General features: G+C 41.9%; 4 protein-coding genes across 7 annotated transcripts; 2 read left to right on the top strand and 2 right to left on the bottom strand.

The window, feature by feature from the left end:
* Positions 1–3,182: 3,182 nt before the first annotated feature.
* On the top strand, positions 3,183–6,040 carry nr2c2ap (nuclear receptor 2C2-associated protein). The gene is made up of 6 exons (XM_062395156.1): positions 3,183–3,358; positions 3,450–3,633; positions 3,797–3,887; positions 4,877–4,982; positions 5,111–5,178; positions 5,571–6,040. The coding sequence occupies exons 2-6, from the start codon at positions 3,584–3,586 to the stop codon at positions 5,691–5,693; spliced, it is 438 nt and encodes a 145-aa protein (XP_062251140.1). The 5' UTR covers positions 3,183–3,358; positions 3,450–3,583; the 3' UTR covers positions 5,694–6,040.
* On the bottom strand, positions 6,012–8,388 carry rfxank (regulatory factor X-associated ankyrin-containing protein). Of its 2 annotated transcripts, none has more exons than XM_062395151.1 (9): positions 8,113–8,388; positions 7,939–8,010; positions 7,680–7,781; positions 7,531–7,596; positions 7,328–7,428; positions 7,110–7,235; positions 6,922–6,988; positions 6,394–6,474; positions 6,012–6,298 (listed from the first exon to the last, which is right to left on the bottom strand). In XM_062395151.1, exons 2-9 carry the CDS (start codon positions 8,003–8,005, stop codon positions 6,237–6,239), a joined length of 672 nt encoding a protein of 223 aa, XP_062251135.1. In that variant the 5' UTR covers positions 8,006–8,010; positions 8,113–8,388; the 3' UTR covers positions 6,012–6,236. The 2 variants fall into 2 exon arrangements, with proteins under 2 accessions (XP_062251135.1, XP_062251134.1); XM_062395150.1 differs by having other exon boundaries at positions 8,110–8,386.
* Positions 8,389–14,616, top strand: borcs8 (BLOC-1 related complex subunit 8). Of its 3 annotated transcripts, none has more exons than XM_062395154.1 (6): positions 8,389–8,517; positions 8,731–8,843; positions 10,315–10,379; positions 10,472–10,579; positions 11,159–11,250; positions 12,680–14,616. In XM_062395154.1, the coding sequence occupies exons 1-6, from the start codon at positions 8,481–8,483 to the stop codon at positions 12,754–12,756; spliced, it is 492 nt and encodes a 163-aa protein (XP_062251138.1). In that variant the 5' UTR covers positions 8,389–8,480; the 3' UTR covers positions 12,757–14,616. The 3 variants fall into 3 exon arrangements, with proteins under 3 accessions (XP_062251138.1, XP_062251136.1, XP_062251139.1); XM_062395152.1 differs by having other exon boundaries at positions 12,677–14,616; XM_062395155.1 differs by lacking the exon at positions 11,159–11,250.
* On the bottom strand, positions 11,473–15,701 carry tmem221 (transmembrane protein 221). The gene is made up of 3 exons (XM_062395149.1): positions 14,979–15,701; positions 13,323–13,408; positions 11,473–12,406 (listed from the first exon to the last, which is right to left on the bottom strand). The coding sequence occupies exons 1-3, from the start codon at positions 15,278–15,280 to the stop codon at positions 11,853–11,855; spliced, it is 942 nt and encodes a 313-aa protein (XP_062251133.1). The 5' UTR covers positions 15,281–15,701; the 3' UTR covers positions 11,473–11,852.
* Positions 15,702–16,239: the final 538 nt, after the last annotated feature.

Genomic DNA, 16,239 nt, shown 5'->3' with positions numbered 1-16,239 from the left:
CAAACTTTATAGAAGACAAGAAAATGGATGTATATATATAAAATAATGTTGGCAGCCTTAATAGATTTAGGTTCCCCTGGTTTTCTCTGTAGTATGCGTTTGTCAAACTGGTGGCTGGGGGGGCGGGGCGGTGACAGGGGCTCTCCGGCTGTGCAGGTCGATGATATTGGGACTTTCCAGGAAGTAAGAGATAATGAGTTTCAGTTTAACTTGTGCATGAGCAGATCATCTGTGTTTTCAAGTCTGAGCACATTTTGTACCCAACTATGTGATGGTCCATACTTCGACATTAATGCTGCGACTACAGACCATGGTTTGTTGCCTCCAGAAAGCACTATGTCCGACCACAGTTCATTTAGGATCAATATTCCTATGGGCTACAAATGGGAGGAACTACGTCATTCTGAAACCAGCAAAGACCCTTTGTATCTCTTGGCGTCGCCTCGCTCTCTCTTCCACTTTTATTAATTTGCAGAATTACAGTTTCTTAGCCACAAATCTGCTGTAGTGCCGGTTAAATAAGTCAAATGAATACAAATTTTAAAGTTTGTATTTATTATTAAATCCCCCCCAAAAAATTATTGTTTCCCTTGTCAGCAGCCTATAAATAATAAAATAAAATGATTTATTTTTTACAATGTTGGTGAAAATATAATGAACCTGACACTCGACCACAATGTAAAGTAATACATTTTCAACATTGATGCGCTTCTCTCAAAAAGAAGCATTGTATATTTATAATAGATCACATAATACAAAATATACGGTTCACCTGAGACCTCAGATAGAGGGTTGGTGGAGGTAAAGCCGGTGCAGCCTCAATGCTTATCATTCCTAGTACGTTAAAGAAAAAGTATTTTATAAGACTTAGTCAGTGAGTTCAGAACACTGAGACATGAGGAGACAGTTCTCACAATGATACACTCCAAGGTCCCTATTGAATAGAAATGTAATGTTCCTCGTTGCGCCATCATCCAGGCACAGTGGGCGTACGTTTCATTGAAACAATATTTAATGGTCACATTCAGGCTATGAAAAGATGTTTCGCTCACATACACACAACCTCATGTTCTCTCCCGGCAGCATTAAGAGAAAAACAAGAGTGTGATCTATTGCCAAGATCACTAATGGGAAAGATGTGAAATAATTGCAGCAACTGAATAACAGGAGGTTTTGATAAGGAATAATGAATAACGTCTAACATTAAGGTAGAAGAGGTAAAGAGGTTCACTGCAAAAACACTTTTTTAAATCTATGTCCAAGTCATAAGCCCGGGGTTAAAGGGATAACTCAACATTTTATATTACGCTAATATGTAATGATGAAAAGATGAAGATCACTCATGTAGGCGTGATATCAAGATGGACCACATGACTGAACCCAAATGTGAAGCCAAGCGCCTGAATCACCACCTGGTGACTAGATGCAATGTAAGTCATAAATCCCCCGACGAGAGACATCAAATAATTTATTCTCAAAGAAGATTTCTGTCACTTCAGGTGGTTGATATCACACTGATGTTTATTCAAATAGTTCTAGTTCCAGCAGGTTTGGTTTTAATGATTTGATACTGTAAAAAACAGGGTGAAACCTCATGATTGAGACTGACTCACGATGGGTCAAGTCTTGTACTGGTTGGACTGGTTGCTCCAAATGCGCAAGATGGCAGGTACATTTGAATTCATTTCTGCAACTTAAATATATCAAGCTAGAGCCAGCAGGCTGATCATCCTATCTTAGGATATAGACTGGGGACAAGGAGAAACACTAACCTGGCTCTAATTAAGGCCAAACCCCTCTAAAGCCAACACATTATATCTAGTTTGTTCATCCATAACAATAGAATGTCAAGTTGTCCTTTTCCAAGGCGTTTTATGATGGACTATACTATTGGTCGTTGTGTTTTGTGCCCGATAGCCCCACTAGTTAGCAGCATTAGCAGCCCATTCAGGCATCGTGAAGTTAACTGCAATGCCAGCTCATCATCCTCTCATGTTGTTGACAAGCAAATATATGAAAACCTGTAGAAAACATCATCAGATATAAAGTACGTCATCATCCTTCACAGATATGAGAAGTGAAAGTTATTACAGTGGTTTTACATCCCAATTTATACTCAATCTCAAATACATGACAGGGGTCTATAAAACCTGAACCGATGCTGCAATGCGCGCAATATAAGGCTCACAAAGTGTGTGTGTGTGTGTGTGTGTGTGTGTGTTTGGTGTGTGTGTGTGTGTGTGTGTGTGTGTGTGTGTGTGTGTGTGTGTGTGTGTGTGTCACAGCCTCACAGTCCAGTCACCCTACCCAGTCCCCTGCACAATTTTCACGGAGGCCGGGTCTCATCAGGTTTTGTATTTCAGACCTATTGATTATCCGCAGTGAGGGGGCACCGTGACAAAACCTCAGCAGGCGCTCTCTGTCGGTAATGAGCCATGAGCCAAGTACACGCTCTCTCCTTCACACACACTCACACAAACACACACACGTCACTTTTGAGGACATTGCATAAATTTGCATTCTTTAACCCAACCCCTAACACTAACCTCCACAACGGACCCAACCACCAATTCCCTCAATTTAGGGGATAGGATTTTGCATGGACTTCCATTCATCGGGAACAGTGGTACCATGACCACATCATGCCGAACCCTAAACTTAAACCTAACCACAATTCAAATCTTAACCCGAACCTTAACAAAGAGCTCAGGAATAATGTTTTGCCTCATTTAGACTGGCCTTTGTCCCCATGAAGTCTACTGGTCCTGATAAGGTCAGTGTTTGTACTGGAAAAAGTCCAAAATCAATAACCCTTAACAGTAACCTTAACCACAGACCCAGCTACCACTGACCAGCTTGACCTCCCCTAATTAGTGGTCTGCAACTAATAGGACCTGAGTCGGGAATTTGTCCCAAAGGTAGTCTGACACACACACACACACACACACACACACACACACACACACACACACACACACACACACACACACACACACACAAATGCATGCATGCTTTGCTGTCATATTGCTTCCCAGGTTTATGAAAGAGGACTGTGTTGTCTAATAAAAGCAGTCAAGCTCTGGTCTTGGATTATTTTGAGCTCCAATCTGCTGTGAATCAATAACACAACCGTCAGCAGAGCCCAGCACGGATTCACCTGAACGCACATGTTCCATCCACAGACTGTACAGAAGAACCTGCTGCGATGGATTTCCTCTGTTGTTCTGCATGTTCCATTCTAAAGGAGGCAGTGTTTCTCTGATCGATTCACCTTCAGTCTGTGCAGCCCTTCTCCTCCTGGTCGATTCTTATGTGATCTGCGTGTCTCATGCAGACAAGAGGACTGAAACACCTGCAGGTACACACACACACACACACACACTCATGCTTTGAACTCTAATCTACAGCAGTTGAGAGCTTGGCTAAAGATGATACATTTACCTTCACAGTTCACGTTCTTCCCTTGTTCCCGCGGTACGAGACCTCCATCTTGTGGCTGGAAATAAAACAGCCGCACTTGCACGTCACTGTCGCAAAAAACACACGCCTCGTGGCCGCGTCGCTTGACGGCAGAGTGTGATTTATGCAGGGTGAGATGGCTTCATCGGTGATATGCACAGAAACACAGAGCAGGTACTCTGTCATTAAATCAAGTTTTATTCATGAAGACTTGTACGTTAGGGACGTAACTGTCATGACAACACGTACTAAGCTGTACACGTGTTGTTGTGCAGTGTAAGGGAAGCTAGCAGGTGTGTAGCTAACAGCTGGTGTGTTGTTGTTGTGCTCTCTGCAGGGTGAGCACTGTGCTGAACAGAGATGTGAAGCAGTTTGGAAAGAAGTTCATGTTTGACAGTAATGAAGAGACGTGTTGGAACTCCGACCAGGTAAAACTACTGCTGATCTGTCTACATATACTACATACACTACTTTATACCTTGTACTTTGCACAGCATGAAATATTTGCTACCTGTTATTGTTTTTCTATTATTGCAGCTGCAGATACGTTGTTTTTTCTCAACGCTAAAATACTCAGGTTAAATGTTTTTTCTTTTTTTTAGTTGATATTATTATTATTATTATTATGAGCAGAGTGACAAACACTTGATGAATAGCAAAGCTTTTAACAAGTCAGAACCAGATTAAATATGTTTTATACATTTTTATACTCACTGTGCTTACACAATATTGATTTATATTGGACTTTTCTGTTACTACTATGGATGGAGTTATAAAGAGATATGTATATTGATATTCTCTAAAACCCTGCTCTATTATATTGAGTATATTTTATTAAATTATAGGGGGAATGGTTGCAATCATATCATAGTGTCTTTAGTATTCAGTAGTACCTCCTGTATTGACTTCACTGTGTTACTTTTTCAGGGTAAACACACAACATACTTCAAACCCTGATTTACAATTTTTATAGTATGGAATAGAGATACAAAAAATCCTCCACATTATTCAGGGAAGAGGTGGAGCAGCCGGGTCCAGCAGACAGATACAGGAAGAGTTGTATTAACTCAACTGTGGAGATCACGTGGTTTTCTTTACAACACACAGACATCAGCGTCAGTTCATACTACCAAAAACCCTCTTGACACACTCATCCGTTTTTTCTATGTGCATGACACCGCTCTGTCACTGTTTTCTTTGTGTTTATTTTATTTTTGCGTCTGTCACATCTTAAGTCCAACAGACAGAGTTAAGATGGAAAACAGACGGACAGAAAGTCTGCACAAACTGCATATCTTTTCACTCCGACCTTTTCGTTAAAACATGCACCTCCTCTGGCGAACATACAGAGGATCTGTGGAGCTCAGTGCACGTCTGAAAGCAGCTAGGAATATTATAGGAATGCTATCTTCTGCAGGGTGAATGTCAGTGGGTGTCTCTGGAGTTCCCGCAGTCTGTCCGGGTGTCTGAGTTAAAGGTCCAGTTCCAGGGAGGCTTCACAGCAAAAACATGCCGACTAGAAGGTAAAAACGCCCAGACACTACATTTCCCTTTGTTAAACCCCATCACAGATGATTGGACATCTCAGTGTTTGCTATTGCAGGTGTTTTCTAAGTCAAGGTAAATGATTTTCCACTTGTGCCTTCTGTAGGTTGCCCAAAAGATGGAGACATCACAGTGATCGGCCAGATTTACCCAGAAGACAACAACTCCCTTCAGATATCCTTTATTCTTATTACACAGTATTCACCAGGGCAGGGTTGAGTGGTTACTTGGCACACATTGAAGCATAAATTAGAAAAACAAAATTCAAAGAGCTGTTCTCTTTATTTGTTGAAACAGATAATACGTTTGAATTATCTGTAATTTACGATGCATGGTGTATTTAAACGCAGCTGCTGTATCAGCCAAATGCGTTTTGCTTTTCTTTTGAACGCACACCATTGTAAAACTAAAAGCTGTTTCGACCAGGGTTATAACAGCAGTTCCAGCTGTACATGTCAGTCTTGTTCCTGTTGCTTTTCTAGGTTCATATTAAGAATCTGATAATATTTTCCTGGACCTGCTTTTCATTATTACCACACTTATCTTGTTCTTAACTCCACACCCACAGCTTTCCCATACAGGAGGCTCCTGCAGTGGCCAAAGTAAAAATAATATTTGAGAATAGTGCCGACTTTTTTGGAAGAATAATTGTTTACTCCTTGGACATCCTGGGGGAAAAGGCTTCATGACCATTTTTTCAACCCCTTCATGAGACAGGAAATGACCCCTGGGTAAAGTACAGGACACGAGATGGTGTAGTGGCACTTGGGAAACATGCCATCTGCACTGCCAACTCCTCAGCTGCCTTTTTTGGAATGGGTCGCTTTTGGGAATCCGTCAGGCAATCGCTCTTCGTCACTCATAGACCGGAGGCTTGGTGCGGAGTCTGAACCCCAGTTTTAATTGCAGACTATGTGGCTCTTGCTGTGACCATAAGCATGCTTGTATTCATTAGTAAACTGTATCAATATTGTGCCTTTTTACTGAAGCGACATTCCAGCAGAACAAACGGTATAAAAATACATTTTTATTAAAACTTGTTTACAGTCATTTCTTGCTGTCCTTCCCCCACTGCATACAGGGTAATGCACATACATGGAATAAATGGTTTATGATTTAAAATGCAGCTTACTAAGTGTAAATGAATCTGCATATGTAATAGTCTATTGCAATAAGTTGTAACAGAGGTCTAAGTCATCTGAGATCAACTGTGTCATTTATTTAAACACCTGTCATGTTGCTGTTGGTGTTGGCTTGTAGAGTTTCAGAATATGGTCCTCCAACACTTTCTGAACTAGGAAACAAAGGATGTGAAAATGTTAATTCACTGCAGCAAAACTCCTGTTTACAGTAATCTCCTGTATTTGTCAGGTATAAGACAATACATACTCTTTTTGTGTCCGAGCGCAACAGCCAAGGCCGTTGGGCTGTACCCAGAGTCGGACTCAATGGTCATGTCTGCTCCCTTCGCTGAAAGAGTAATGAAGGTAATTTAGTTTTACAAAATAAGGCTCTTAGAAAATAATAAGCTGTCTGAAATTCTAGCTCTTAATTATAAGACACATCACCTCTTAACTTTCTCTACTCTGCCAGACTGAAGAAGAATTATAGTTCAGGTATGTGCAGTGTCGTTCATCTGTTTCTGGTTATGTTGCCTTTCTAGTCGGGTTACTCGCTAGTTTATTGTGGTTAAGCCGGTTCCTGGAAGAGCTCAAGAGGCAATCTGTGTTTTGTGGCAAAAGGCAGTGGAATCTAATGGACATAAATGTTTTACTTGGTTTAAGTATATTCTCAGTTTATGTGTACTGGGTCCTAAATTAGATTTCAGTTGGTATTGAAATGACCTTAAAGTCTTAAATTGAAACTGACACCCTGAATTTGCTTGAAAACATCATGACTTGTAGACGTGCAACGTACCTAAGAGCACCTCCACACATTTGATGTGGTTCCCTCGTACAGCATAGAGAAGAGGAGTTCCACCATTCTGACATCAAAATACACAAGTGTTCATTCAAAATAAAATCAAACTGTAGTTATATTTCAATGTTTATATATACATCTCACAGGTTTTTCTTGTCATGAGACAAAGAAATTCCTGACTTTACCCAGTCGTAGGTGTTGATGTCGACTCCATGTCTGAGAAGAGACTCGACGATGTCCACGTAACCTCCGGAGCTGGCCAGTGTCAGGGCACTCTCTCGCTCCCTTGCTATTGTCTTGGGGTCTGCACCCTTAAAAAAAAATATCCACAACATTAGTGAGATTGTACATTCAGTCTTAATGATGTGCATCTCTAACTAGTCCTCATTTGCTTACTTCTAACCTTTTCCAGGAGAAAATCCACCACTGCTTTCTCTCCAAACGCTGCTGCCCACATGAGAGGAGTGAAGCCCCGTTCGTCCTGCTGGCTGAGCAGTGACATGTCTGCAAAATGAAAAGGTCACGGGCCAACAGAGGTCATTTTACACGGCCTGATACTGGTGCATTGTGCTGTTCTGCTTGTTGGACGATTCCCAGACTCCTCACCTTTACTCAGGTGTGCAGCCACTTGTGAAACCTCGCCCTGAGCTGCCAGCTGGTGTATGGACAGAGCTGGAGGAAATAAATGATGCGAGTCAGGACAATGCAACGTTTTCTCAGCCCTTCACCATCAGAGCCCCGGTGCCTGTGCTTACAGTCTAATGTCGCTGGACGCACGGTGACCTCGTTCCCACGCTGCTTGTTGGTCAAAGTGGTGGAGTGTCTGAACAAATCGTCTTCGTCCACATCCATGATCTCTGGAGACACCAGCCATGTGAGCGGAAGCAAGACATACACCGTTAAAATATTTTAAATATGAGGTGGCTTAAACAGATACTATAGTAAAACTTAGTGTCAACTTTTTACAATATACAACTTCTATATTTAGATACAAAACTCGAAGGGCACTTATACCATAGGACCTGTCATCTCTGGACTCGCAGTTAACATCTGCAGCCTCATCTTCACCTCTGGCCTCCATGATCACTGCATCAGAAAACAGACACAGGTGGTTACGTGCTCCCAACAGGACAAGTGGAACTCGTGTGTTTACAAATCATACATATACATATATTGTTCTCTCACCACCTCCAGCATCACGGTCTCAATTGCGCTAACTTCCTCTTGAGAAAAACTGAAAGTAAATCATTTCAGATCGCGCGCGTGGTTCCCGCTGCTCATCGGAGTGTTTCCACCGTTTACTACTTATCACTCAGTTGATTCGCTATTAAACTCGATCGATGAGTCAACAAAGAGACGCAACCCCCGTTTGCATCGGTCCCGTGTGCCCCCGTGTTTCTGTGGAGGAACATCGGGTTTGTTTCCCACTCGATATTTCTGTCCGGAAATATTGGAGTGTGACACATGACAACAAAAACACGGAAGGAGCAGGAGTCAGCTGACACCACTCGCACTGGTTTGCTGTCAGTTTGTCACTGGGACCAGCGCCGGTCGCTATGGACGACCAGGAGATGCAGCTGAAAGTCAGACGAGGTAAACACCTGCAGTATGTATTAGCATTAGCATGTCACTTACCTCATTGTCACCTCGCAGCCATGCTAGTAGTCGTTAGCTCGCCTTTGCCGCTAAGCTAACGCTGCACCAGCAGGATTGTGTTCAGCCGAGCGTCTCTCCTCCCTGTCCCCCCTGATGCCTGACGTGTCCCTGTGTTGTGTCTAATGTCGTGTTGTGTGTTTGACCCTGCAGTGACTGACAAGTTCACAGAGAGCATGTACGTGCTGGCGAACGAGCCGTCGGTGGCTCTGTACCGACTGCAGGAACACGTGAGGAGGTCGCTGCCTGAACTGGTGCAGCACAAGGTAATGTTCCATTCCATCCATTCACGCTGATGCAGACTGAAACACCCTTAAAGGTCCAGTGTGTTTAGGTGAAAGGGGTCTGTTGGCAGAAATTGAACATAATCAGAGTGAGGATTTCACTACTGTGTTTCATCATAACTGTCTTAGAATGGATCTCTTTATATTCCAATACTTTATATTTACATCAGGAGCAGGTCATGTTTTTTTTCCACTGTAGCCCAGACTGGACAAACTGAACCCCTTTTCAGTTTTTATGACAGCTGAAGACTAGAGGGCTCGGTCATGTTAGGAAGGGGAGGGTGATGGGACGGAGATTCAGCTGCAACATGCAACGTCACCACTAGATGTCACTAGATTATACACACTGAACCTTTAAAAGCCTGTTGACCCTCTTCTTAATTTCCCATGCATTGTTATTTAAATGAATAAAACTGAGCAGGACACTTATCAAGATACATAGTGCATGAGTTATATTTCATCCTGTATTGTCTCTTCTTATCACTGATATGTTCACAAGATATTTTGACTCCTCACAGAAGTAAAAGCAAAGGTTTTACCTTTAACAATAACAGTGGCTCTGGTCCCAGTAAAGTCTTGTTATTAGAGGGATACTGATTCAGACAATACAACACCAGGACCCTAAAACTGAAACAACAGAATGGAGTTCATCAATCATTCATTTTATTATTTAAATCTGGGCTTTTCCTACTGTATATGTACAATTCAACAATATCCAGTTATAATATTCAAGAGGCGTCTTTGCTGGTAGAACTCTCTCTCTTCTTTTCTAACTTCAAAGTATTTTGTGTTTGAAGCTGAAATTGCCGTCTGTTAACTTACAGCCTGGAAGCCATATACCTGTGTGTTAAGTGTTTTTGCTGCAATTTGTACAGTAAGTAAAAAGCTGAGAAAAGTACTTTGTAAGCTATAGATTTCTGCAGACCGACGTAGAATATACCGTTTAGGTTCTTTTTTCACCAGGATGCAAACTTTACGTCAAATGTACACTAATGATAATAAAAAATGATGACCCGCACGAGCGCTCAGATCAGTCTGTGGCTATGCATCAGGGTTTCATGCACTGTGTGTTCAAATACCTATCATAACCATGTTGTAAGATGTCTACAACTTGTAGAACTTTAGCTCTTCTGTTGCTTTGGACAAGACAGGAGGCTCTTTGTTCGTGGGTTGTCTCTTCTCAGACCAATCTCAGTGTGTTTCCCACTGTTAAATGAGAGCTTGCACGTTGCTGGGTCACACAGTTCTTCATCTGGCCATTCCGATTCAGCAAAGTCACTCCGCTATTTTCCCCAAATCTGACACATTGTCTATGAGAACTGACTTTTTCCTGAATATAACTAGGTCATGTGAATCAATCCCAAAGGCCACAACTAACAGTATGATGGGATTTTCCATCTCACCTCGGTGTGATTTTTTTTTAAACTTTTACTTTGTGTCACTTCCCACACAGACAGATATGCAGAGCTGGGAGGAGCAGAGTCAAGGAGCCATCTACACTGTGGAGTACGCGTGCAGGTGAGACGACGCACAGTACAACATATTTCCAGAATCCCAGTGGCCCACTCCTATGACTGTTAACACTTAACTTGATCTTCTGTTTTCGGCAGTGCCGTGAAGAGCATGACCAACAGCAGCATGTATTTCAAAAACATCGATAGCCTCCTCCGTCAAGCCATCAGCTTGAAGGAGCAGATAAGCAACTCTCAAGGACGCAGGTAGGAGGCAGCAGTGAACATTGAGAATACACAGACACTGTGTTCTCCAGAGTGTAGAGGTTTCGGTCTGTGTGAACATTAGAAAACTTGATGCTATATGAGAGCAGTAATAATACATATCTCTACAAAACACCTATTTCTACAAAATGCGCACATCTCTCGAAGTGCCTCGATAATATCAGGGTTTTAATCACTTTGCCAAACAGGGGTGGTTATCTTCGAAGGTGGTTTTCATGTTATCTTTGCAGACCAAACATAGTCACAAACAGAATTACCATCAATATATTAAAAAGTCACACACTTGCAGAATATAACTTTTTCCCCTACAAAAATGTCCACGTGTGCATTTTCAGATTCTCAGTCCTTGATCCTGTTTTTATTCATTCTTTATTCCACATCATAGCTTTGTTCGTGCTCGTATTCGTATCATTATCTTATAATAATTTATTTTTGTTGATATTTTTTTGACATCTGCTATTATGACTTGTTTATTTGCATTTTATTCCCTCACTAGCACGAGCTTCATATTTTCTGTTGTATTTGTCTGTGCCCTTTCCCCCCCATGACACTTGCATGCAGCTGTCATGATGTGACCCCCCCTCCCAGTACCCTTGTCTCTGCTCTACATGCCCCACCCTCTTCCTCATGTCATCTGAACAGAGGTGTTCAAGGTTAGTAGTTCCTCCAGACATGTCCAGATCAAACTTAGGCCTATATTTCAACGTAAGACATTTTGTCAGCCAGAGAGTCAAACGTGCAGTAAAACAACCTTTTCAGATTTCGTGAACATTGTTTTAATGTCTTATTTAAATGTAAAAATCATTCTACTTTGAAATTGAATTATATTTTACATATTTGATTTAAGACAAAAACAAAACACATCTGCACATTGTGGACAGATATTTGGCAAAAGCTACAATATATAGCAAAGTAAAGTATTTACATTATCACAATGAATTTAAATCAAGTTCAAAGATACAAAATACTTCAAATTACACAATTTGTTTTCAATATGCTCAATAACTTTCTCAACAAATTATAATACAAGCATGAGAAATCCGTAGATAATAGTGAAGTTTACTTTTTTTCAATCTCAGTCGCATATTGTCTGTAATCAATCAGAATAAACATGAGTGTGAGATAATACAGATTGAAAGGTCTTCGTCTGTTTGAGATGACCCTTGTGTTCACACTCCCCTTTTGAAAACTTGTACATGAAAGTCATCAGTGTCTTGAATCATATTGTTAAATCTGAGGGTGAGCTTCCTTACTGTCAAACAAGGGTCGAGTCTTTTGCAGAAATCCCAGACTTGCGTGCAAGGACACTCCTCATCTCGTTGTTGACCCCATTCCAGGGTTTTGCCTGGGCCTGCAACAAACCAGACTCAGTCGACAGGGTCCTGTGCATTCGGCCGCTGCCACTGCTGCTGTAGCCATCTTTGTCGCTAGCATGTCCCTGTGAGCCTTGAGCAGGGGAGTATTGCTGCTGCTGCTGCTGGTGCTGCTGGTATTGTTCTTGCTGTCTGGGGTTGCCCAATTGAGGGTAGGAGAACTGATGTTGGAGGTGAGACTGGGTGCGGTGCATCCGTGGTTTGTCAGCACCAATTTTGAGCTCACAGGGACGAGACACAGGCGTGCTGCTGCTCCCATGGTCGTTCTGGTAGAGGGTGTCGAGGTGGTCGCCTTGGTAGCGTTTAGAACTTCGTGAAGCTTTGACCAGAGAGTGGATTACAATGACCAGCAGAACAAGGATCCCTGAAGAGAGGACACAAGCACTGGCAATCCCTGTTTCCACCTCAAATATCAGGAGCATGAAAATGGACATTGCTGCAGAGAAAGAGGAAGGAGAAAATCAGATAATTCATATTCACAGAAATAGGAAATACCTCCCTGTATTTTGGGCTAACAATGTTAAGCTGTAATCAGATAAATAACTATACTCCAAGCTGATTGTGAAAGTTATTTTCTAACTAAACACCTTCCTGCTCAAGACTTAATAGGCACATTTTTGGGAGTTTGGAATCACAAAAATGTGTTTAATTTTGTGTAAATGTAATTTAAGAGTGTTCACATCTGAGTTGTTCTGTTTTTTTCCAGCAGGAAAAGGGCCATTGACTCTGGCGCAGCAAAGGAAGGTGGAGAAAAGCACAACTCTGGGATGTGACGTGGCTTCCTGAGCAGGCAGTTTTGCTTTCTACAGCTCTGGTACCTCATGATTGTGGCTAATGTGGGGTCATAAGGACGACACCTCCTCTTCACAATGGAGTGACTGCCTCCACTGGCCCCATAGTACAAGCCGCTGAGTGGAACAGAGCACCACAGCGCTGCCAGGTTCAGCATTAAAAACACTTAAGTCATGGACGCTGCTCAAAGAATGCATTGTTCTCTCTGGACTGGCTGGATGGACCAGAGAGAAAGCAGCAGAGCTGTTTTTGCTTCTGCTGCTGAAAATCAACAGTAATGCCAGTGTCTTGGACGCTAGATTTCAGTCTTGTTTTAATTTATTTGTTTATGGTTGATGGCTACATACTGTGAGTAGCCTGCATATAAATTATAAAAGCTTGTAACACATTCACATTGAAAACACACAAAGGTGTGCTAGAAGCCAACAACAGGTTCCCAGCTCCAACTTATGTTTCACTGTCTAAGTGTATATTCATGCCATATTGTGTAAAATGTTCTTCAAGAGAGAATTCAGACTTTAAAAACATAACAACCCCATTATTCATCGTTTTGTTCTTACCTGCTAAGTAGACAGAGACCCCCAGGCAGAAGAGTCCAATAGCCACATGTCGCACAGCTCTGCTATCCAAGAGGAACCAGTCTGCTCTGTTGAAAGAAATGTCATTTAGTTTTTCATGCTTCAGATGCAGTATATGTACACTTAAACATTTTACTCTTTAGAATGAATATTAAGTTTTTTTTCACGATCTTTGCCAAATAATCAAACTTCTCTTGCTCCTTTTATTTCTCCCCCAATAAGTTGTCATATCATAAGTATGAGCCCTAAGACATTCAATTGATTATGTGGGTATGTTACGTAATGATTGGTGTAGCTCATTGCTATTCACATTATCTTGGAATGTCCCCTCTGTAAGTGGGGAGGTCGAGGGCCATGCTTTTGGATTCGTATACCGACGTGGGAAAGGACCAGCTAGAGGCCGTGCACTGGGTGCATAATGAGAGGAAGGCCATTGTTTGGCTGGGATTCACGGGGGTTGCGAGGTGGGGGTGGACCAACAACATTGCAGTGCGGGCCTCTGCACTCTGACACATGTGGGCTTTTATGCTTCTGAGGCCGTGTTTTCTTTTAATGAAACTTAATACAGTTGAACCTAGATCAGGCTGAGGTTTACAGGGGAACAATTAAAGGACCAGGAGAAACATACTTAACATGATTGAATGCTGATTTCCACTAAAAGCTAGAGTGTTATACACTTACAATCAAAGACTAGAAATTACAAATCCATTAGAGATGAAGTATTGTTTTGCTCTGCTCCATATTTAAATGTTCAAATACATGTTTGTTGGAAGGGGGAGGTTCAAAGCAAACCCATTCACTTCAAACTACAGCCTCAAAATTAGTGGTAACGTTGTGTCTCTTTAATACTTTTATAATAAGTAATTTAATTTGCACCATGTTTATTATTTATTACAGAAACGTTAAACTGTAGATTGGTATCAAGGCATGTACAAGGTTATTGTTAAAGTCAAATTATGTAACTCTTTGCCAAAGAGTAGCTGTGGCACCAAGTAACAATGACAGAATAATGGCAGATGCCAAAATGAAGCATTTTAAGAAGTAAAAAAAAAAAAGTAAAATTGATGGAATATGATGATTTAATAATCATAATATCAATCCAAAGTTCCCTTGCTCTCCAGTTTTCTCAGTCAGTTCCTCATTTATATGTTTGTTCCATGTTACGGTGCTGTAATGTTATCGCCACCATTATGGATTGAATGATGTTCATTGCTTTCTTCTTTCTATCATGTTTTAATTTTAAAGATTTTGTTGAATAAAGTTTATTCGAGAAAAATGTCTTTCAAGAGCTTTCCTACCTTTGCCCCCGATCACAAAACTATCATACTAACTACTAATTAGTAGCTTGTAATTACTATGAGTATTATTATTATTATTAAATGATGAATTAAGCATTTAACTTCTAAATTATATAAAAAAATGTTATTTTAAAACGTACAGACAATGGAATGGGGATTCCCCTGTGCGTATTGATACTACAAGTGTATTGAGGTCCCAGGTGTGTTAAAGCATTTAAACGTGACGCAGCCCACCAGGAGTGACCGGAACTGTTTAAGTAATAATACTATCAGTAGGTAAAGTGAAGTAATGGCCGCCGCTGCAGGTGCAGTGTGTCAGTCAGGTGATGGAGGTGGATACCTGTCGGTGTCCTGCTCTCCTCTGCAGACCTCTGTGGAGAAGTAGCTGTGCAGGAGACACACCGACACGGAGCTGAGGTTCAGGCTGAGGGACAGGGCGGACAGCACCGTGGCCACCGGCAGCAGCACAGCCCACACAGGGGCCGGGATGACCGCCGAGGTGGAGGGGGGAGACTCCTTCACCGCCGCCTGCTGCGCCTGGAGCTGGAAAATCAAAATGACCGACAGAACCGACATGATGGCGGATAAAATCCCCAGCAGCGACAGGACGATGAGGGACCGCTGGCTGTACTTGTGCGTCATCTTGGTCCAGAATCTTCTTCCCAGCGCCTTAAAAAACTTCGCATCCGCTTCGAAAACAAACTCCCGGGGCGATCCTACACTCCCATCAAGTTTCGCTGGCACCGCACGCGCACTATTCAAAGTAGTCGTGCGTCCCTCCAGGATGAGCGCTCTCCTCCCCAAACGGCCACTGTTTGCGGTGGTTTCGCCTGTCGCTCGCCCCGCTGCCCAGTCCGAGCATGTGATGTGTTTTAAATCCCCAGATTAAAAAGTTCCCAACAACAATGGACTTTTTCTCCTGGATCCTCGGGAACAATGCGTGGACGTGCTGCAGCCACATGCACGCTGAGCTCACTGGACAAACACAAAACCACCGGGGCCGAACAAAGGGCTTCCAAAGTTTTCATGTCTTTCCGTCATCAACTCATCAAACACGCTTTTTAAGTGCATTGTATTAATATTAATAAAGAGAAAGTTACACGCAATCTTTTATCGTTAAGATGAAAAACATGCATTTGAATATCCTGATATGATATCAGATTAGCCTAATTAGTCCGGCTGCTGTCCTCATGGAGTGATTAAAGGATTACTATAACTGTGGGATTGTCCACTCGCTTCATGTGCTAAAGCTGATAAAGAAAAGATGCATTAAATAATATAATATATTTTGAATCAAATGTGACTCCTCAAGGTTCAAATGGTTCCTGTGCAAAACGGGACCCTGGCAAGTTGCATACATAACAGCGAACAGCAGCAGTAACCACCTCAGCTCCCCTCTGTTCATGGTGGAATAGCCCTTTTATTCTCACTGCAACTCCTCAGACTGTCTGACTGGTGCCAAACTTACCAGGGATGCACTTTCCCCCAATGCATCCACTTACTTTACAAGATCTGAAACCTATTGCGACCATGTAATAACATGTTTAAGCGTTGTCAGGTATACTTTTATGCTTGATTTAAGATATTTAATATTCACTACA

Source organism: Platichthys flesus, chromosome 9 (assembly GCF_949316205.1).
Source record: "Platichthys flesus chromosome 9, fPlaFle2.1, whole genome shotgun sequence".
Classification (NCBI taxonomy): Eukaryota; Metazoa; Chordata; class Actinopteri; order Pleuronectiformes; family Pleuronectidae; genus Platichthys; species Platichthys flesus.
This window is presented reverse-complemented; position numbering and strand designations above follow the sequence as displayed.

Coding starts and splice junctions, on each gene's coding strand:
- nr2c2ap (XM_062395156.1), top strand. CDS start 3,584: ATGCAGGGTGAGATGGCTTCATCGGTGATATGCACAGAAACACAGAGC. Junction 4,983..5,110: donor AAAAACATGCCGACTAGAAG/GTAAAAACGCCC, acceptor TGCCTTCTGTAG/GTTGCCCAAAAGATGGAGAC. Junction 5,179..5,570: donor AAGACAACAACTCCCTTCAG/ATATCCTTTATT, acceptor CTCCACACCCAC/AGCTTTCCCATACAGGAGGC.
- rfxank (XM_062395151.1), bottom strand. CDS start 8,005: ATGGAGGCCAGAGGTGAAGATGAGGCTGCAGATGTTAACTGCGAGTCC. Junction 7,429..7,530: donor GGCTGCACACCTGAGTAAAG/GTGAGGAGTCTG, acceptor TTCATTTTGCAG/ACATGTCACTGCTCAGCCAG. Junction 6,299..6,393: donor TGCGCTCGGACACAAAAAGA/GTATGTATTGTC, acceptor TTTGTTTCCTAG/TTCAGAAAGTGTTGGAGGAC.
- borcs8 (XM_062395152.1), top strand. CDS start 8,481: ATGGACGACCAGGAGATGCAGCTGAAAGTCAGACGAG. Junction 8,844..10,314: donor CTGAACTGGTGCAGCACAAG/GTAATGTTCCAT, acceptor CTTCCCACACAG/ACAGATATGCAGAGCTGGGA. Junction 10,580..11,158: donor AGCAACTCTCAAGGACGCAG/GTAGGAGGCAGC, acceptor ACTTGCATGCAG/CTGTCATGATGTGACCCCCC.
- tmem221 (XM_062395149.1), bottom strand. CDS start 15,280: ATGACGCACAAGTACAGCCAGCGGTCCCTCATCGTCCTGTCGCTGCTG. Junction 13,409..14,978: donor GGAGAGCAGGACACCGACAG/GTATCCACCTCC, acceptor TTCTTTCAACAG/AGCAGACTGGTTCCTCTTGG. Junction 12,407..13,322: donor GGTCTCTGTCTACTTAGCAG/GTAAGAACAAAA, acceptor CTTTCTCTGCAG/CAATGTCCATTTTCATGCTC.